This window comes from Lissotriton helveticus, chromosome 5_1, assembly GCF_964261635.1.
Source record: "Lissotriton helveticus chromosome 5_1, aLisHel1.1, whole genome shotgun sequence".
Lineage (NCBI taxonomy): Eukaryota > Metazoa > Chordata > Amphibia > Caudata > Salamandridae > Lissotriton > Lissotriton helveticus.
In genome coordinates this window covers 1,484,592,252-1,484,615,149 of record NC_136065.1, presented here as the reverse complement: position 1 = coordinate 1,484,615,149, position 22,898 = coordinate 1,484,592,252, and the positions used below count along the sequence as shown (strand labels likewise).

General features: G+C 45.7%; 1 protein-coding gene across 1 annotated transcript in view; it reads left to right on the top strand.

Annotated features, from left to right (window-relative positions):
* Nucleotides 1-15,962, top strand: part of GUCA1B (guanylate cyclase activator 1B) — a 230,825-nt gene extending 214,863 nt beyond the window's left edge. The window contains exons 3-4 of the mRNA XM_078644485.1: nt 7,186-7,300; nt 14,942-15,962. Of these exons, the coding sequence (XP_078500611.1) occupies nt 7,186-7,300; nt 14,942-15,069 (243 nt within the window). The 3' untranslated portion in view covers nt 15,070-15,962. The remainder of the gene's footprint in view (nt 1-7,185; nt 7,301-14,941) is intronic.
* The last annotated feature ends 6,936 nt before the right edge of the window (nt 15,963-22,898 follow it).

Here is a 22,898-nt window from a genome sequence, read left to right as displayed (position 1 = left end):
TTAAGAACAGTGAGCGGGGTGCTGTCTTGAACCCACTAACTGTGGCAGGGACAAAATGTGTCTTATGATCATGATTACTGCCAAGTAGGTGCTACTCTCAGCGGGAGTGTCTTTTTCTGAGCAGCGTCTGTAGGATAGACAGAGAAGAAGTACATACGCTCGAGTCCTATGGACTTTCTATTGGTATTCATTAGCAGTGTGTGCACCAAGAGATCGTGTAATAATATGGATATTATGTAAATGCACATGGTCTTGTCTTGAGAGAAGTGAGCGGGGCGCTCTCCCGAACCTGCTAACTGTGGCAGGGACAGAATGTGTCATATGATCATGATTACTGCCAAGTGGGCCCCTACATGGTGAGTCGGGAGGCACTAAGTTGTATTTCACTAATGGGGTGTCTGAGCGTGGGTAGAGCCAGAGTGCAGGGGACAGCGTATGTACTAAGTCGGTGTGGTACTTAGTGTGGCACTATGCCAGAGGGACTCATACAGTTGTCATGTATCAATGTCAGGGACATACGTTATTTTCTAAGGCTATTCCACGGAATATTGTCATTGAGGCCCTGGATGTGGGTGGACAGTCCATAAATCCTGCGCTGTTCTTTCATTAAGAGAGTTTTCTCATTGTCAGTGGGGTGGACAGGGATTTGTTCGATTACTTTCCACCGCATGTCATTAGTGGTGCATCCTGATTGGAGAAAATGATCCATGAGTCTGCTATTGGTTATTTTGTATTGGATCGTACTTTCGGTGTTCTGTGATCCGCGTGCACCCTTTTCTTGTGGTCATCCCCACGTATCTGAGTTTGCATGGGCATTCAATCAGACATATTAAGTTCGTGGAGTTACAATTAGTGTGCTTCAATTGATGCCATGTTTTCCCTGATTCCAGGTCTAAGGTCTTGCAGTGCTGTGTGAGGTGACAAATGCTACAGTCTCAACAGGGGTAGTGTCTCGTAACTCTAGGTAGGCCCCACACAGTGTGTAGTGTAGTGCTTGCCTGGGTCTCGTCGACACTAGTTGGTCCTTTAGGCTGCTGGATTTCTTGTAGGCGAATAAAGGTTGTGCCCATTCGCGGTTACCTAAGTTCAGGATCCTCCAGTGTTTCTTCATGCTTTTGGCAACTTGGTTCGAAATACAGTTGTAAGTTGTGACACAAGTGAGGGCGGGCTGCCCTCAGTTAGTTCCGGAACCTCTAGGAGGGCTTCTTGGTTTTGGTTCCTTGCGTGTTTCTTTATGTTGTCAATTATTCTTTTCGGGTAACCACATTGATGTAATTTCTGGGCCAGATCAGCTGCCTGTTTGTTGTAGTCCTCTTTGGTGCTGCAATTGCGCCTGATGCGCAAAAAGTGCCCAAAGGGCAGATTTTCCCTGAGGGGTGTGGGTGAAAGCTTCCAAATTAGAGTAATGAGTTCCTTGCAGTCGGTTTGTAATATGTCAAAGTAGCGAGTTTGCCGCCTTTCGCATTGGTCATTAGGTCAAGGAATGGTAATTGGTTACTGCTGCTTGTGCTGGTGAAGTGCAGAAATGGGTCTCGTGTGTTGAGCCAGATTAGGAAGTGGTTTCGTGTCTCCTCAGTGCCAGTCCATATCATGAGGATGTCGTCGATGTAGCGACGCCAGAAAACCATCGAGTCTTTGAATGGGTTGGTAGGTGACAAAATGTGTATGAGTTCCAAATGAAAGAACAGCACTGGATTTATAGACTGTCCACCCACATCCAGGGCCTCAATGACAATATTCCGTGGAATAGCCTTAGAAAATAACCGGATGTCCCTGACATTGATACAAGACAATTGTATGAGTCCCTCTGGCACATTGCCACACATAGGGGCCGATTAGGATGGAGGATTTTCCGCCTCCTCCGGGCCGGCGGAAGCCACCGCCGGTCCGGAGGAGGCGGAAAATCCTCTGCGGAGTCACCAAAGACCCACCGCCGCATTACGATGGCTGGTGGGTCTTGGTTTCTGTCCGCTGCTTTTCCGCCGCGGTCGGATTACAACCGCGGCGGAAAAGCTCTCATTTGGCTGGCAGTGTCTATCAGACACCGCCAGCCAAATTAGGATGCATTAGTAAACATGCTTTTCCGCTGCGGTTTTTCCGCCGTGGAAAAGCATGTGTACTTTTGATTTTGGGGGCCCGTTGCGGGCCCCCAGGGTGTAGGCGGGTGGGGGGTGCACATGGGGGGTACCTATGGTACCCCCCAGTATTTACATGCACAAAGCGGCAGGCACCGCACGGTGCCTGCCGCTTTGTGCATGTAAATGTAAAACATGCCCTTTTAACATTGCGGCGGGTGCTGCTTGAAGCAGCACCCGCCGCAATGTTAAATATCCAGGATGTGACCGCCAGGGTGGCGGTCACATCCTAATTTGCACAGAGGGACCGCCGCAGCCCATGCGGACGGTCCCTCCACCTCTGGGATGGCGGACGGACGCAAGTCCGTCCGCCATCCTAATCGGCCCCTAAGTACCACACCGACTTAGTACATACACTGTCCCCTGCACTCTGGCTCTACCCACGCTCAGACACCCCATTAGTGAAATACGACTTAGTGCCTACCGACCCACCATGTAGGGGCTCACTTGGCAGTAATCATGATCATGTGACACATTCTGTTTCTGCCACAGTTAGCAGGTTCGAGACAGCGCCCCGCTCACTTCTCTCAAGACAAGACCATGTGCATTTACATAATATCCATATTATTACACGATCTCTTGGTGCACACACTGCTAATGGATACCAGTAGAAAGTCCACAGGACTCGAGCGTATGTACTTCATCTCTGTCCATCCCTACAGACGCTGCTCAGATAAAGACACGCCCGCTAAGAATAGCACCTACTTGGCAGTAATCATGATCATAAGACACGTTTTGTCCCTGCCACAGTTAGCAGGTACGAGACTGCGCCCTCTCACTTTTCTTAAGACATGATCATGTGTATTTATATAATATCCATATTATTCCCCGCTAGCTTGGTAAGTAATTAACACGATCCCTTGGTGCACACACTTCTAATGGATACCAATTGGAAGTCCACAGGACTCGAGCGTATGTATTTCTTCTCTGTCTATTCCTACTGATGCTGCTCAGAGAAAGACACGCCTGCTGAGAGTAGCACCAACTGAAGCTGAACGCTACACGCAAACACTACTCACAGAAGGCCCGCTAGTCCTCAACGAGCAATACCTGCGGCAACGAGAAGGTGTTTAAACACGCCGGCTCCGAGCTTTCAGTTCCTACGGAGCTCGCGGCCGGATTACAGGTGTTCCAATGGGTCTGGAGACCCTGCCAAGTAAATGTGGAGGCCGGCCCCCGCTCGCGGTACAGCCGCCAGTCATGCTGCCTTTGGCCATAACTGAGCGTGCATCTTTTTACCGCTGGTAGTGTTTAGCCTCACCTACTTAGATACTTCCTTACCTTTTTCTCCCCACATCCTTAGAGTGCACAAGAGTTCCCCCTCTCCTGCGGAGATCTTTGGAATTTGTCCTCTGTAAATAGGAGTAAGCACCACAATTGTATATAATGTGCATATTTCTCGCCGCAATTTCACAGCAATGAATTACCGCAATTAGGTACTAGCACCTATACCGCATAAATCACAAAACCGGCATATGCCACGTTTCGCTATGAGTGCCTAACACTACCGCCTTATCGGTCCACACGTTTAGGCACCAGGCGCAGATCCACGAACCCATGTGGTTGACATATTGCGTGTTTTTAAACATTATGTGTCTTTTTGTTTGTCCTGTCTTGTCTTTATTTTATTTCCCTACAGGTACAACCTGAGAGGAAACACCTCTCATACATACAAGCACCTTAGTGCGTGCTACACATACAGGGCACTGACAAACACGTATATCCCTGTAATACTCCCACACATAAAAGGTCCTGATGAAAGCCAGTATAATAAGAAGGCCCGGCTGAAACTAGTCGACCACACTGGATGTGGGAGACCATAAGTCTACCCCTGCACGTCCTAAGCCTTTGTTTTCATTCCCTGCCTGGGGCCCACCAATAAAGTAACCTTTTGGGACCCCAAGGACAGTATTTTAAACCTCACGCAACACACCAGCACAGCACACTCATGCTTCAAAAAACTCGGCTCCGCAGTAGCCTGGCGGCGCACTCGGTGCTTCGGGTGGGGCACGATGATGAAGAATGCCACCAACTAGGTTGGTGGGTGAGGGCCTTCATAAAAAAACAAATGGTTTCCCATGCAGACACATAGTACGGAAACACTATCCCATTAGCTAGTTCTCTTTGTTTATTCATTATACTCCAGGGGAAACGATCTAGCTATTCTAGTCTCTGTCTCTCTTCATTGATTACTAGACTACTCGTAAGGTAGCTTTTGAATAACAAACAATTGTAATCTTATGCGAAAGTGTATGGTTAAATTTGTGAATCAGACCCTTATTCATGGATATGTCCACATCAGTTTCTTTAATCTCTAGTCTTAAATGCATCACTAAGACTAGGGTGCCTTCCAAATGGAAACATGCTAAAATCCTACCACTACTCAAAAAGCTATTGGCCGACCCAAGGTCCTTGCCAACTATGGACCAATCTCTCTTCTTCTGGATTTTTCAAAAGAGTTAGAAAAACATGTGGATTCCCTCATTTCAGGTTACCTTGAAAGTTGAAATTTTCTGCATTCTAGTCAACCAGGCTTTGGAGCAAATTGCTGTACTGAAACAGCTCTGTTAGAGGTTACAGAATACATTAAAGAGAAGCTTGATAACAGGGCCAAGGCGTTTTGATTTTGTTGGCTCTATCGTCAGCCTTTGATTGGCTCAACTACATTCCATTGGGTTTAGAGGCATTTTGCAACTTAAAAGTGGAAGTTCCTCAGGGCTTGGCATTGAGCCCTATGCTATTCAATGCCTATCTTACTCCTCTAGCCACTCTTGCGGAAGCATTCGGAGCTAAAGTAATGTCATATGCTGATGATACTCAGCTTCTCTTTACTTCTGAAAAGGGGCAACATTTGAGGGAGAAATGATTACATCCTGCCTTATTAAGGTATTCGGCTGGTTGTCCATTAACCAACTAAAATCTAATCCCCACAAAACGGAGATTGTCTTTTTAGGTACCGCTTCATTGGAGGTCTGGAGATCTTGGTGGCCTCAGGATGTCCCTCACCTGCCACTCGTCAGAGCTCAGTAAAAAATCTGGGAATCAAAATTGAAAGTGCTCTGTCCCTGCAACCCCAAATTCAGGCTCTACTGGGGACCTGCTTTGGGCTGCTACACACTTTGATTTTGTTTTTCCTCTTTTGTCAGCCAAACTAGGAAAATAGTGAGTTAGGCCCTGATAATGTCCAGGCACCACTATGGAAATATACTGTATTTAGATCTGCCTGATTATCTTTTGACCTGGTTGCAAGTGGTTCAGAATGCAGCGGCCAGAATAGTCCTCAATCTCGCTTCTAGAACCCATATGTCCCCACATCTAAAACCACTCCACTGGCTACTCATTAAAATGTGTTTAAGATGCTGACTGGCTCATTTTAGGGTCTGATAATAATCCTGCAAAAAAAGGTGCAGTGTACCTTAGGTGGAGGTTTTCTACGTATGCCCCTCACAGGACAATATGGTTAACTTTTGGCCATCTAGCCATTAACTCTAAATTACACTGGGCCAGAATTGGTGGAAGATCCTTTTCCTATCTTTGGGACTACGGCCTGGAACCAACTTTCACTGGCACTTCGTGCTGTCCCTGAACTTTCAGTTTTTAGGAGGAAGCTGAAAACGAAGCTGTTTCAGCAAGTGATATAATCATCTATCCTCGAGTATACAGAAAACCTCTCTGCAGCGCCGGAACACTCCTCGGACTAGGCGCGCACTCTACAAATGCCTTTTAATTTCATTTAAACATATTTAACTGCGCAAAAGAAAATTCAAAGACCATCACAGAATGCATTATAAAACATGAATGGTAAGCTATAAGCTCATCAAAACAGCAGAGAACTTGTGCTTAAACACTAAGAATGTGAATTAAAATTGTCTTTTTATAAGTCATACCAAAGTACAGTGTTCCATTTTCCACTGAACTAATTATGAATCTTATTAGTGTATGCCTAACGTTGCCCCAGTCCATGAACATTCATCCTGCATTTCTCGTATGGTTTGCAAAACCCTGTTCTCAAAAATCATATCTTCTTCATCCAAACCCTATGGCAGTTAAATTCTACGAGAGGAATTCAAATAAACCAAGAGCTCTACAACAGAGACAGCGTCTTTTAGGAAGGGAGGCACTATCATGGTCTGTGGCCTGCACTCACATCCTTGTGAGTTCAATACTGCGAACTCTTAGGGAAAGGCAGGCATCCAGAAGAAAGAAAGGCTGGCAGGGAAGGGGAAACTTGGGGAGAGGCATCAAATCTTCGAAGGACATTCTAAATGCTTCACATGCTTCTGGGCTCATTAGGCTATTAATAGTCCTGTGGGGATTTTGTGAAGAGAAACTGACATAACGCTCTTTTCATATGGACTAAAGTGTGAACAGAAGGATGTGGCATGAGCAGATTACATCTCAACTGAAACCAACCTGATTGGAGAAGCCAAGGCAAGCTTCAACTAAAATCTGAAATGTTTTGTTTTACCTCACCTGCCAGATTCTGAAATTCACTGACAGCTATGATAGAAAGAGTTGGTACAATTTGACTCCTAGTTGGAATTTTCATTTAGGAGGTTACAAGTGATTTCTTACAGGTTTGTTTGGGACATATGGTTTTAGACACTAGGATATATTTGCTCAGCAACAAAAATAGAAGACAACTAGCTACATTAAAGACATTAAAGCAAAAGAGACCATTAGACACCAAAAAGCTGTTCCAAGATGCAACTCAATTCAACTGATTTTTTCTCTATGTGGACAAGTAAACCCCATATAAAAGCAAACAAATTCAGTGAAACCCATTACTAGTTATTGAACTGGAATTTCCACTGGAAATTCCACCAAGGATAGGACTAGGATCTTAATTTTTGGTTATTGAGCAAAACTGCTAGCTATGCGTCTACCTATTTCCTATCTATACACTGAACACCCCAGATCCTCAACACCCCTCAAATTTCCCCCTGACTCCTTTGTTCATGTTGCTTTTTGCAATCTTCTTGCTGTTCTGGACCATCTCGTGTCATTATTGGTGTAATTTAAAAAAAAAAGAATTTGCTATTCATTTCAGTCAATCTATAATTTGAAGAAAATCTGTCGTGAAGAAAAGGATGACCGTACCCCGTTGCTTACCCCAGAGGAGGTGGTAGAACGCATATTTCAACTTGTCGATGAGAATGGAGACGGTAAGACTGAATTTTACTTGTTATTGTAAATATTTCCACCAGCTGAATAGATCCTAACTGTTGCATCTTGTTTCAAGACCCAAAAGTATTTATTTATGAGTGAATGATACAGGTGGGATCAGCACCCCGGATAAAAGATAGAAAGACATCACTGTACTAACTCACTGATTTGTATTTGGAGATGAGCTTCAAAAGGCCTCTAATATGCTCAAATCTATTGTTGTTTCCCCCAGGATCTGCTCAATAGCTCATGGCCCCACCATCCCAATATGTTACAGGATATTGTAGAATGTAATTCCCTAAATATGTCTGAAGTAGCCTGTATTTAGAGCTGGCGTTAGTTACAGGAGCGGTGCCTCCCTTAGGGTGTTTGGGTGTTGCCCCACTCATATTTTGCCACCCCCCACAATCGAATGTAAGTAATGTAAAACATTTTAAGTGGTCATTCTTCTGCAGCTGACCGGTTTCAGTATAGAGAGGCTTGAGGCGGGTCCTGGAGCAGCCAATGAGGGCCTGAGGGAGTGAGGCTTAGCAATGTTATTGACAGACAAGACAACATCAGAGTTAGTAGTGTAGCCAGCACCTGGGGCCCAAGTGTGCATGTCGGGTTGGACTCTCCGGCCAACATACGCACTAGAGGCTGCTCAGAGTTTCTGCATTTGCGCATACTGGAGTCGGGGTGACTCAAAGCCACAGCCCCCGATCTCAGTAAGGAGTAGTGAGGTTTTCTTCCACAGCCACCCAGGCGCTGCTGTAACAGAAGAAGCAGTGTCTGCATTGGCTATCTCTCTATCCTCACTTTTCATGTGGCACAAAGAGAGACAGGCCACAGTGTTCGATGAGTGCAGAGGAATTTTCAAGCACAATATACAATCAATATCATAGCTACTGCAGAAAAGAAAATCATTTCAGTCACACCTAAACAAGCAAATGAAAATAAATTCACTCTTTCGTGCTTCAGCCAGCACAAACAAAGGGAATTTGAAATTAATGACTCAGCATAGATAAACGTCTAAATAACCATGAAAAACAAGATCACTGAAAGACAACTAGAAAGACATACAGGCAGGGCAAACAGAAGCTCTGACACCACACTATATTAGTTTATAAGCTCAACTGTATTTCTTAATTAAAATATATCCCAGAATGGCATGTGTAATAGCAATTATAAATGCTCTTATTTGTGTGCATTCCATGGTCTGGCAATTCCCCAAAATGCCAGGGTTAGCGGAAGTGACAACAAACACCCTATGACCTTATTGATATTACAGGACGTGATATCATATGACCTTAACTTTGGGGATATCACAAATATTAGGATTGATAAAGTTACATAATAACTGCATGATTAATCTAACAGCACAGAAAAATGTCTATTTTAGATATTCATATCAGTGGTCTCCAACCTTTTCTGTAAAGAGAACTACTTTTGATCAATGAAAATTGTTGTGTTACCAGACACAAATCGCCCAGCTTCATTGACTTTCAACCAAATTGTCAAGGAGCACAAATACTCAATGTGAATAGGGCTATTATGATAGGGCTACAATGTGCATCAGTGAGTGCATGGTCTGTGGTGATGTATGAAAATGTGTGTGAATGAATGGGAGTCGTACGTACATGTGGCACAGGTCATACCTTTCACCGAATGTGGCACCATAACCTGTATAACACAAACATACAAAACAATTTTTTTTAAATGGGAGAAATGTAAAGTGCAGAAAAAGGTTGTGCAAAAGTGTTCATAATTAGCAACATTTTTCTGCACTTGATGAAACATTGTTCCTCACTTCACATTTCTTCCATTTAAAAACAATGCATATATTTTTCAGTTATAAATATGGCAGCATTTATACCAGACACTAGGAGCAAGATGCCAGCAATGTGTAGATGCAACCCTTTGAAATGGGAGAAAATGTAACTGAAGAGTTAACTTTATGTTTATATGCATTACATAAAACTTATCTTTTAATTTTCTCCTGTGTCTTTACAAACATCAGGCATATTAAAAAATGCAGCAATTTCTTTAAATCTGGGAAATTTAAAGTGAAGAAACATGCTTCATAAAACAATAGGACTTAATTGGCTTAATTTAAAGTAGAGAAAAACTTTGACAATGTTTAATAGAGACGCTTTTCTTCACTTCAAATTTCTCCTATTTAAAAGAAAATGATTGTATTTTTAGTTAAAAATATGACACTGTGTCTTCAAGCCACTGGGAGCAAATTGCCTGCAGTTTGCAAATGTGACACTTTGATATGGGAGAAAATTAAGGTGAAGAGTTAACTTAAAGAGTAATTTAACTCTTCATTTTAATTTTCTCTTATTTAAAAGTATTCAGAAAAATAGTTTTGTTCTCATGCTCCAATATCAAGTTAAGAACCACTTTTATTTAATGCTTCAGTTCTGAGCCCACATGTGCCATAAATCATTATCAGACTCTGCTCTCTGCAGCCTGCTAATATTGTAAAATAAACAAAGTCTTTCCTTAACTTTAAAAGGAAAACACAACCCTTGTTTATTACAGTTCTTAGTTAAAAATGAACTCAAGGCTGAGAGCTACTCTGAACGTTTCTGCAAGCTGCTAGTAGCCCTGGATCCACTGATTGAAGACATCTGATCTATATTAAGGTGCCAACATGTTATGTCAATGGGAGATTTACCTACTTTGTAATAAGCGAGCAAAGTGAGTTAGTCTGACATCTTCTAGGGATACAGGTTAGTGAAGGGGTTCTCCCCCTGAGAAAAATTGGGAAACAAAGGGCATTTAAAAGAACCATTTTCACATAGACGCGCTAAAAAGCCATAGGGCCTGGAAAGACACTCATTAAAAACTCAAGCCCTTTTATGGTGTGCCAACCTAATGAAACCTGATAGCCCCATGAGTTGGCTCCATTTTCTTTTTAAAATATGAAATAAGTGACCCTATTGATCAAACATTACCTTCATTGCAAGGGCCAGACTTTTGTCATGGATGCCCCTTTTTCCAAATGTAGCATAAAATATGCCAGTGTTAAAACGTTGTCAATACTGCATCCGTGTACTATGGGTGACCCTTATGTCAAATATTACATCTAGTATGTTGGGGACCACATTTTGCTATGGATGCCTCTCTGACAAATGCCACTGTTGTCCTCCCTTATGCCAAGAATTTCATCCAATGAGTCAACACCAGCATTTTGCCACAGGTGCCACCGAGGCCAATACTTTCCTCCAGTATGCCGCTAGCATTTTTTCCCCTGGTGCCACATGCTAACATTTACCTCCAGTGTGACAACACTAGCTTTTAGCCTTGGGTATCCCAATGTACAAGTACTATTTTTAGAATGCCAGCGCCAGCATTTCTTTCCACAGTTGACCCATGCCAAGGTTTACTTCCAATATGCCTGTGCTGGCATTTTACAATAGTTGTCTTTAGAAACCAAGAGGCATGCCAGGTCCCACAGCAGACTTGCAAGCATAATAACACATGCTCACTTATTCTCACTTACTGACACTCACACTTACTTTGCTCACTCATTTATTTGTGTTCACTCACTTGCACTCACTCTTACTCTGGCTCAGTCTTTCATACTAGTCATGTAACACCCTTATTTTTACACATATATTTTCTTACTCACTATCTCTCTTTTACATATTCACACACACACATACACGCCCACATTTCCAAATACAAACATGCATGCTCACACAAACATACACTCTCTCACCCAAACTCTACCTCACTCACATGCATACACACAATATAAATGTAAACGCATTTTATTTTACTTACTTAAGATGCTAGTAAATGTCCTGATCCAGTTCCGGCTTCTCCACTTTTTATTACACTAACAGTGAATGACTATTATTAATTGTTAATGTAATACAAATAAGCAAAAAACAAGGAGGTTGGAGTCTGACACTTATAATGCGTTCCATCCATGTGTTTCTGGCACTGAGTTTTCCACCCTGGAGGTCAGTGGTTCCAAAAGCAATGTAAGGGATCGCAAGGGGCAAGCCAGGGTTCCTAGCTGCTACCACTGAATGACGTCCATGGTACATTCTAAAAAGACAACAACTTCCGTTTTAAATGGACAATCTGGCATCCTGTCAAATAGCAGCAGTCAAATAAACAAGGCTGCTATAAAAAGACATTTACAGCTGTTTACATCAAAAACAAGGAAAAGATATAATACCTGGTGGAAAGTACCCTTCACAATCTATCACAGGATGAAAAGGCAAACACTAAAGTAATAAAATATACACCAGCACTGCTGACAGCTGCATTGTGTGTGTGAGCCTTGTAAAAGGGCAGAATGATGTCACTCACACTGAAGTTAACCAGGTCCTGAAGTGAGTTGACCCATTGCCTCATGCAGTATGATGTAGTGGATGGACGAAAAATATGATTTAAACATCAACAGATCAATGGATGAAAAGGGCTGGTTGGAAGCCCCTATCAGAAGGTAGATTATTCATATAGTTATAGTAAAATCAAAAGGTCTCGGCTAACGCCAGATCTAACAAGCTTTAGTAAGGCCAATAGGTCTTGCTTATGAGAGCTATTGGCTTTGCCAATGATTTGCAGCCAGGCTGTACAGAAGCGCTAATGCTTTGCAGTGTGGCTAAAACTAATTTAAAAATATGCTATGATACATCCAGGACTAAAGTGTTCTTTGTTTTTTGAAAGTGCATTAGCGCTAGATGCATCATAGTCCTTTTTATTATTATTTTTAGCCATGCTACTCAGCAGTCATGCTGCTATACAGCTTAGATACAAATCAATAGCAAAGTCGGCAATGCCCATGCTGTACATCATGAACAAAAGGCAGTGGCAGAGCCAAATGTCTAAACAAGTGAGGCCTGTTGCCTGTGCCAATGCTTGTTTGGTCTTGACACAACACCCCTGTGCTTCTGAGCAAACCAGTTAATCTCCCCATGGACGAAAATATAATAAAAATGACATTTTCCCAAAAAATCCAATCACATAAAGAAAGCAATTGTTCAACGCTTGCGCTTTCACAGGAGAGACCTAAAAATCATGTCTTAGCTAATGCCAGACTTAAAAGAGGGTCTTCTGTCATTCATGAAGCTCTAATATATTTTAGGAAAGGATATGTTGCATATGCCTATTTTTCTACACATACAGGCAAAAGTATAAAAGCAGAGCTCTTTATTTTTAGAAAAAGCTCGCAAAACAAAAAAAAGGGGACTTTTAAGGAGTTAGGCCATTAAGGAGAAATAATCAGCAGGAAACTGGAGGGGGAAGCCACCTATTGCAATAGCTACCAGAAGTTTAAACTCTACGAAGCACAGAAGTAACTTCAAGTTCCCTCAAAAAGATGCTGGTAGTCTGCTATGACTTCTTCACCTATCTGACAAACGTTTAGCACATTTTCAAGAGAACACATTGCACCATTGGACATAGGTTCACGCAGTTTGATCTCTACCAATGTGATCTTCTGGCGCTGCCCACTGTTAACTGCTGCACTGTGATTATACTGTCTCCAGTGCCAGCTCCTCTTAGACTTCTTAGTTTTCCAAACAGTGACAGATGCCCATATTGCCCTTCGGTGCTTTAGTTCTTGCACTGCCCACCAGAGTTATCTCCACACACTGCCAATCAGTTTCAGCTTCTCTGTGTACCAGTACCAGCTCCTGACAATGCTCATTGGTGCCAGAGTTTTTCACTTCCCAGTTGCCACCCTAAAGTGCTCCTCCTCCACAGTGCTTACTAATTCACACTAACATAAGGCGAAGACTGGCCATGGCCCTTGCTTTCTGTATCTTCTATCAAGCGTGTTGAGTATTCTATTCACACTTTTTGATCACTCCCAGGCTTTCTGCATTGTGCAAGATATTATATGCGTGACCACCAGTTTAATTGGTGCACGCCAACGGAGCCTGTTCGATAGTGCAGGGCTGTGAAATCAATCGCAGCCAAACTCTCACACAGCCTGCCAGTGACAGCTCCTCACACCACCGCCCACTGCCAGTTTTTCACACTGCCTGCAGAATCCGCTCTCCATGGCTATCCCAAGCCTGCTTCCTAATACTGCCTACCAGTGCCAGATCCACACTGCCTTCCAAGGTCACCTCCTCACACAGTGCAGCAGGGGCTCTCTTCCCAATCTCTTTCCATACCCACTCCTCACATTAGCCACTAGTTATCCACTTGTCGCTCTGCCAAATAGCGGCAACTCATACAGTGCCTACAAAGTTCTAGTTCTTCACAGGCTCACCAATTCTGTGCTCTTACACTGCACACTAGACCCTATTCCTCATGCTTACCACCCAGACCATTTGCTCATACTTAGCACCAATACCAGCAGTGCACGGTGCACACCAGTGTCGACTCTGCATTTGAACCATCTACGTCAGCTCCCCATGCTGCTCTAAAGTGCCAGATCTCCCATTGCTCTCTAGTCCCAGATCTCCACGCATCCTGTCAGTTGCAATTCCTTACACTGCCCCCTTGAGCGGAGTCTTCATTGTTCCATCAGTTCCAGCTCTTCACATTACTGCAAGTGCCTCATCCTTGTACTGTTACTGCTCTTTGGTGTTGATACCGCAAGCTCTCAACCTGTATTATATCATGTCACCTCCAACGTGTCCTTCGCATACTGCATTCCAGTGTTAACCTTTTATGCAATGCACCACCTCATTACAATGCCCACTTATGCCTACGCTCTTTCACGTACTCTTTACTACTGCAAGCTAACCAGAAGTAGCCACCAGTCGCAGCTCCCCTAGGGTTTGGTTCTAATCTTGCTCACCAGTCCTTGCTTTTCACATTGCCCTCTAGTGACAGGTACACTTACTGTAAATAATGGTACTGTCTCACACCGTCCACTGGTTCCAGTGCCTCACACAACCTACAAGTACTAACTCCTCAAACTCAATGGCGGCTTGCCTAGGGCGTGTTGCGGGGCGGTGAGGCGGGGCAGGGGAGGGGGTAGGGTGGGGGTAGTAAAATCGGACATATGACGGAACGGAGGAACGTAATTATTACATTCCTCCGTTCAGTCGTATGTCCGAGTTTACTACCCCCCACCCTGCCCCTCCCCCGCCCCACCCTACCGCCCCACAGCACGCTCTAGGCGAGCCGCCACTGCTCACACTGTCCACCAGTTTGAGCTTCACAGCTTCCTCCTATATACTAGTGAAATTCAGGAAAAGTAAACAGGCACTCAAACTCGATTTGTTTTCAATATTATGAGTGAGAAATTTGAACTAATTTATTTTCACTTTCAAAAACATTGTGATAAAGTTTATAAATTCTCTTAGGTGTCGCCATCTTAATAGTCTGTAACACCCCCAATGGTATCCTTGTGTAACCCAGCCTCTGCTGAGCCTGCCTAGGAAAGGCCAAAGTGGGCGGCCTTTCCATAGAATGCTAGTAGCCCTCCTCTTCTCCAAATCATATTTGTTCGACAGCGGAAGGCTCATCTGAAGCAGGTATTCAACATATGTCATTCAGAAGTCAGTATCTGCATAGCTTCAGTCACGTCTGCTACTAGACAGGTCTGAGAGGTCTCTGAGTCATTGCTACACTTAGTTTAAAAACAAATTTGCTTCTGTAAGTCCCCCCTACAATCAATGTCCTCCAGATAATTTAAATTATATTAAATCACTCTGTTTTTGCTTTTTCACCGACAGGCCAGTTGTCCTTAGATGAGTTCGTCGATGGAGCACGGAAGGACAAGTGGGTGATGAAGATGCTACACATGAACGTTAACCCAGGAGGGTGGATCAACGAGCAGAGGCGAAAGAGTGCTATGTTTTAACCCCAACGAAGGGGGACTTTGGACTTCAGAACATTTTGTGGGGGTCTTTTCTTCTCCGGCTAATGGTTTTCCAGGATCATCCATACCCTTGCATCTTTGGAGAGAGGGCGCATTCATGGGACCCCCAACTAAATAATGCTGGGGGAGCTCCACAAACCCATGTTCATCCCCTTCCCTGCTGTTCCATGTAGTGCTTTTCTGCTGCTGGCCCTTGTTGCCACAGGGCAAGGAAGGCTATCTCGTGACACACCAAAGGGCGGAGCTAGAGCAGCTAGATACTACATAAGACAGGGGGGGGGTCAAGAAATGCTACTAAATGTCAATGCCGACAAGATGTCAAAAGGCTGTTTTATGTAAATATGTACAGTATATATATTTAACAATTGAAGTGAAAACAGAAAGTCAAGCAGTTTGGTCAAGCACCTTGTATCGATGTAGGAACTAAGGTCATGAAGACCTGGCCCTTTGCCTTGTAATGCCAAATCAAACCATATCAAATCAAATCCCACATGTGCTCGCCATTACTTTCACAGCTTCAACCATGCTTACCACGTTCTGCTAGGCTGCATCTTTATAAGATGGCACACGATGACTGACACGTGATTCGTTGGTCAGTTTATGCCATCAGCCAATGCTGGTCATTAATGGGTGCACTCAACATGCTCCAGTGTTCTTACATTCTGACAACATTAAATTCTTGATGCTTCTACTCCAGGACTCTGGTTACATCAGATGTCTGGCAATCAGCAGTGTCTGAAGTCTTTGATTGTCAAGCGACAGCATGTCTCAACATGTGTTATAAATAGCTCGAGTATATGGGCTTCTTGTACCTGTTCCTTTCAGAATTGGAAACATGAGCTTTGTGTTTGATATTTTGTACAGTAAATAGTTTAAGTGGTCTCAAGAGTAACCTGTGTGACTTATTGCACTAGGAATAACTCATCAGGCTTTTAGAGGCAGAAGTTACATTTGTTGCATCATTCTCTCCCCCACGAACATCCTAGGATCCCTCTTCCCACACACCTTACGTTCTGCCCTTCTTTGGGTTCTCCGGTCAAACCTCCAAATCTCTATATTGTATTTAGGGCTCGATTTCCTCTGCTGAGCACCTTTACCCGTAATCAACTGCAGAAGTCACAAGTCAACCAGCAGAACACTTTTCAACATAATAGGTTACACAGTAATAACCTCTTCAACATGCACAATGGAGAAAGATGTCTCTTTGACATTATGTCTTCTTTTTCACTTCTTCTGTTCAGGTTCGGCATAGTTTTGAGCTTCGTGGTAAGCTGCCCTCGAGGCAGTAACAGGATTAATGTATTACTTAAAGTACAACTCGGTTAACCATATTTCTTCTGCTCAATTTAAGATAGTCTTTCTTGGAAGCTACTTAGCTATCGCCCCTACCTCCAAAAAACAGATCTATCCCCGCCATCACAAAGCAGGGAAATGCGAGCAACGCAAAGGGAACCCGGGATATTTTGGATGGAAGGGAGAGAGAGTCAGAGGCAAGGCTCTTTCAGTCTCACTCATTACATGTTAGTATTAGTCCAGCGGCACAGTCTGACTTTCAGCCTGTCCCAAAGACCCGGTGGATGTAAGTTAAGTCTCACACCTTGGGATCACATTTTTTTTGTTAAATATGAACCCATTCCAAGACTGTTGAATCCTATTTTTTGAACTCCAAATCTGTGACTGCATCAGAGGAACTGCTAAGTGCGGTGTGGCAGGCGGCGATCTGGCGAAAGGTGTGTATTGGCGGGATTGTCTTATGTCTATTCAGTGAGCCGTCAGGACATGCTGCTTTTGCTTGTTCTACAGGAGGTTGCTGCCTTTACAAACAATAGACTGTTTGTAGTCTGAAAAAAATGTGTGCAGATTACAGCAGGGTGCTCAGGGCTTCATTCGTGAACTCTTGCACTTTTTCTGTGTAAACAAAACCAGGAAGTAAAATATGATATTGAGGGCATCAGTTTATTTTTGCTACTTAGCTACATGGCCCCGGAAGTGAAGAGTGTAATATCGGCATTAATACACTATCTTGTGATTTGGGGCAAGAGGCCTGAGTGTGGAAATGGAGTTAAAGTGAACATTCAAATCTACAATTACTAAGGAAGTGGATGGAGAGTGATGTGAAGAAAGCTGAAAGTCACATTTCTTTTAAGAAATGTGACTTTTAATTTTGTAAGCTTTTAAAGTGTCCCTATTCCACTCAATGATGACACATTTTTATACACATTTCCTGTCTTATTCCAATATTAGAGTTAACTTGGAACCCAGCAAAATTAATTAAGTTGGTCAATTGTGAAATAAGCAGCACTTTGTTTCCATGTTCTGATAACATTTGAACATATCTGTATGTGGCTCATAGGAAAGAATGTAATGCCTATCTATCTAACAACTTTTCCATTTTAAGTCTGCACACATTTAAATGTACAGATTAATATATATACATATATCCGTAACACGAGTAACTCCCTATGCTTATTTTACTATAATGGGATTTGAAAAAGTATGTGTGCCTCGCTCTACCACATCAATGACACGGTAAAACTGCACCAAAAGTTGTGTTTTTTAATTGAACAACTTTTAACGTGTCAAACAGTTAAATGTGCTGCACTTTGGTAATCACATGTCAAACAGTTAAGTGTGCAGTAATTTGGTAATAAACATTTACTAATTTGTGTATAATTCAGAACAAGCCAGTGTGCATTTTATAAGCATAATGATCGGGCATTTCATTGACTCACGTGAAAAAAAAATCAAATGGATCGAAGGGGTATATTTTAACTCTGCTGCCTCTCTCCAGTCAAGTTCCACACATATAACAATATTGTGATTGTAAGCAAGAGGCATGTACATGGGTTGCCAGCTAGAATGCTAGGTCTTTCTGTAGGGCCAACGAGGCGGGCAGAATCATGTCTGTTATCAGAAAGCCAAGCAGCAAAGATTTTACATAGAGCTGTGAAGTCTGAGAATCTGTCAATTAGGACAAATGACGTGGACATGACATATACACTCATAAGACTCTATGGCATCCTGCACACTGTTGAGACAAGATGGCACTTACCTTTGTTTTGGAATCTATGGGGCACATCATCAATGTGTGACGCTAACTATCGCCAACGCCAGTTAGCGGGAGTTTTGTTATTGACACCTATACCTGCAATTTATCGTCTTGTTAACGACGTATTACCAACACATCGATAACAGGCGATAGTTCCAGGGAACAGCGGTGAAAGCCCCGAAAACTATTTCGTAATGGCGATAGTCATTTAAGCGATACCTAGAGATCGCCGCATTAGTGGCAGGAAAACTCCTGCTAAAGCGGCGATAATAGGCTTGACCACATGCCCCTTAATTCCCTCACTTGGCTAGAGCGCCTCCAGAGATGGCATTGTTACTGCCCTTCACTGAAGTAGTCTGAAGTGACCTGGCTCTCACATATTCACCCGCAAAATTATTCCAATGCATTCAAGGACAGACTCACCTGCAAATTGCCAAATGTAAAAATAGTTGTGTAATTTATTTTTAGGCAAGATTTGACAATCAATTCTTGGGGCTTAGCATCATTAGTACAAGGGCTTGGAGGTACATCATTAGTAAATTGCGTCATTTGGGCTCGAGGGAGCATGCATTATCATTGGCGGATTGAAATGCAGCTTCGTGAGTGTTTTTTATCAAACCAAAAAAAGTTCTGTTTGCCAAGAGGTAGTGTCAGATTCTGCACCATGTGTCCACACTTGCAAAGACATCAGTAGCAGCAAAACACCCCCATATCAGATGTCCCAACTCTATCACTGTGGTAACTAACTTAGGAGTGCACCTACATCTAGTTAAATCAGTTTAAATGTCGGTACATGTATTGTAGATCACCAGTCACCAAGAAATGTACACTATGCCAGAGGAATCGTCCAGTTAAGTAGTAATATCTCGGGTAGCACAGGACGTCATACATTGCGGTTAGGAGGTAAACCCACAGTACCATGTACCTTTGCAGCGCCTAATGAAAATTACAAATAAATATCTACTTACATCGCCCACCTGCTGCTCTCCGCCCAATGGTGCATGGAGACCCCCCAGGAAACTTTAGATCTGCGTATATACCATCCCTCGCCATGTCAAGTGCTGATGGACGAGTTCTGGGGAAAGGGAGCTACGAAGCATCGAGTCTCAGCTCCTGAAGTCACAGAATAGGGCTTTGGTGGGGGCAGTGTAATAATTTTGAACTGAAACGTGCAATCCTTGGAGTATGGTCTTTTGTAGTGATCCCATCCTCGTCGCCAATTTGTAAAGAAGTAATAGTCAGGAAAAAGAGATACTTCTAGATGTAGATTTATTGGTCACAGCTGTTGCAGATCCCAGGTAACTGTCTGACTAAGAATGCCTCAGTCAGGCATTGCATAATACATTCTAGATTCTCATGACATGAGTGATGATGCAGTGCAGCCAGATCACCACAGGCAGCCAACCATAGGGAGGCCTGCCCCTCCTGCGGGTTTTTGGGCCGGGGGGCAGCCAGAGCCCAGTGGGCTTGTTGGGCTGCCCTGAATTACTTTTGGGCTTGTTGGGCTGGGGCTGGGTTTTTTCTTTGGGCTGGGATAGTATATAGTTGGCCATCTTAGGTCACTGGCCACCATTTTGTGGTTTGTGACACAACAGCCGGCGGGGAAGGTTTTGTGGTGGTAGCTTTTGTTTGTCTGACGAGCGTTGCGACCGGTTTAAATAGTGCATGAACAGGATCCCCAGGTTTTGGAGGCGATCCGCCTCTTGGAGGGCGCGGGCCACATGGACATGCTCCGGCTCGATGTCAAGGTAAGGCCCCCCAGGCGGGCAGAGAGTGGAGTCGCGGCGGCGGTTATGGCATGCTAGCCACTGCGAGCTCAAAAACATGTGACGGCGGAGGCGGGGAGCATGGCTGCACAGCTAATGCGGCCGCTCCTTCAAAACGCCCGCTGGGCGGGAGGCGAGGCGTGTCTCCACGGCCTCCGTTGACGTTCCAGAAGGGGGCTTGGGGGGGGCAGAGCGCACCAAAGGAGTGCAGAAGACACAGGGAAGGAAGAGGGCCGTAGGGGTGGAGTCCCAGAGGAGGAGACAGGGCCGCATGAAGGCCGTAGATGCGGAGGCACAGTGTCAGGAGCAGAGTGATGGCGCTGAGGAACAGCAGTTGGTCCCCCCGCTCTTAATTGAGAGTGGGGATGAAGAGCAGGGAGCAGGACGTCTGGGGGTGGACAGGGGGAGTAAGAAAGGCAGATGAGGGAGGCCTGGGGTATGGCTGAGGGGACCAGGGGGTCCCAGGGTAGGGTTGGGGGAGGGTGGGGCAGGTGCAGGTAGGGGGGCATGGGGCTCGAACAACAGGTACAGGGGGGAGGAAAGGGGAGGGAGGCGGGGGATGGCACGGGTGGGAGGGAGATAGGGATCGCTGGGGGCCCATGCCATCACAGGATACCGGGGGATGGATAGAGAGGGTGCCAGAAGGCCTGCAAAATTGGTGGTCATCTGCAGGGGATTGGGGGAAGCCGGCAGAGTCGGCGGGTACTGGGGGTGCGCGGGGGCCAAGGGAAGGTCCCGGGATGGCAGCGCGGTCCGGCTTGAGCTGGAGTTGTTGGAATGGAGCGATGGGAAGGGGGGAAAAGGGGGTGGCATGGGGGGCCACCCTGTACGGGGAGGTGGGTCCAGGGGCCTGGCGGTTTACCCCATCGTGGCGGGGGCCATTCCTCCGGTGCGTCGGGGGCGGGACGGGGATGCGGGCCCCAGGGGGAGGTTTGGGGGTGTGGCGGCTTGGGGGGCAGGATTAACCCTGGCATGTCGGACTTCACTTCTTTTTGACAGGAAAGTATGGCAAGGTGCTCGGGAGAGTGGCATGTGGCTCCAAACCACCAAGAGGATGGGCTGGCTCTGCCTCATGCGGGCGGCCGCGCCTCCACGAGGGATCTGACAGTGGCAGCATACAGGAAGCGGGGCGATAGATCCCCGGTGGCTTCACCCCGATGGGTCGATGCGGCTGCAGGGGGACGGGGTCAGAGGTCCAATAGCATGGAGCGGGACCCGGAGGAACAACGCGCAGGGCAGCGGAGAGGGAGTGTGGACTTGAGAGACTTGTTACGCACTTGCAGGGAGCGGGCAAGCTTGAGCAGGCTGGAGCCCACAGAAGGCAGACTGTGGCCAAGCCGGGCGGTGGGAGAATGCACAGGGCTGAAGGGGCTGGAGTCCGAAGGGGACGGCCCATTACTTTTGGATTACGATGAGGAGAGAATGGAAGAAGGTGAAATAGTGGAGTGGGGGGCGGGGGGAAGAAAGTCAGGAAGGGGGGGCTTGGAGTAATGCTGTGCCTAGTCTTTTACAGGGAAGTGCGACCGCATGGAGCAAAGCCAATAGAGTGATGGCCCCACCTGCACGACAGGTTAGGCGGCGGGATCTAGAGCGGATGCCGACCTTGATGCCAGGTAAGGCACGGAACGGGGTGGAAGGGCCGGCAGGCGGTGCCCTGCCAGCCAGGGTCTCGGCTGGTACTGATGCGAGGAAGGGCGTTTGAGTAAGGGCACATACGTGAAGGACACAGGGGTGGGGCCGGAGGAGGCGAGTACAGGGGAGAACAAGAGCGAGGCTGCAGAGGGAGGGAAGGAAGACGTGGGGGTGCCCAAGGAGGGTAAGGAGAGCCATGACATCCCTGTGCGAAAGTTGCCATATATGGGCATCACGAAACCCTTGGGGGCCACTTGTCGTTGGCCACCAAAGAGAAAATATGGAAGGGCGATTACGTGGATATCTTAAAGCTCCTCTATCGAGAACAGACAGCAAAAGAGGGCTCCAAGGAAGAGGAGCTAGAACTGGCCAAGAGGCCGAGAGTGCCCCTGAACATTGAGAATTGGTTGACAGGATTTTTGATTTTTTGCCAGCATGTACTGTGAAAAGTACCCTGACAGGTCCGTTGCACTGTTTAAATACCTGGACGGGATCAGGTGGGCGCAGGTCACATATGGGGGTATGCTTGGTCGCACTATGATGAGGAGTTTCGTGCGCTACTGGCCTGGGACCCGGAGGCGAAATGGGGGAAATCGACTCTTGACTTATACCAGCAAACCATGGGAGGGGCCAAGTTCGGGAAAACGATATACATGGCCAGCGGGCTACCGCTTGCGCCTCGCCCCTTTCTGACCCACCCACCCGCGGAGGGGTGGGGCAAGGCGGGAACACCACCGGAGGCATAGTGGGAGCATGCTGGGATTTCAACAAGGGCACTTGAGCGCAGCAATATTGCAGGTTCCGACACAAATGCTCGGGCGACACCCAGTGGTGCAATGCTGGGGGACGGGAAATGGCGGTCAGGGTCAGCAGTCTGAGCCGGCGGGGCAGCAGCCAGGGGTGGAGGGGGCAGGGGGGCACAGGGGCATATCTGGGCAAAGCTCATACTCCAATTAAGCAGGACCAGCTGGAAACTTTCTTGGCATTTTATCCACGGACTGAAGACGCTGGACTGCTATGGTAACGCTTTCGGGAGGGTTTCCGGCTGGGGTACGAGGGTCCAAGGGCCGCCAGGTGGGCTGAAATTTTGAAATCTGCCATGACACACGGGGTGGTGGTGAGGGACAAGTTGGGCAAAGAAGTCTGGGAAGGGCAGATGGCGGGACCCTTTCAGGATAAACCTATTCAGGACCTGATCATCTCCCTTATCGGAGTGGTGCCAAAGAAGGAACCAGGACAATACCGGCTGATTCAGCATCTGTCATGGCCGGAGGGGGCGCTGGTCAATGGTTTCATTACAAAAGGGGGTGGTGATGGACGGAGCATCTCATCAATCAAACACTCACACCCAGTCAAAAGATCTG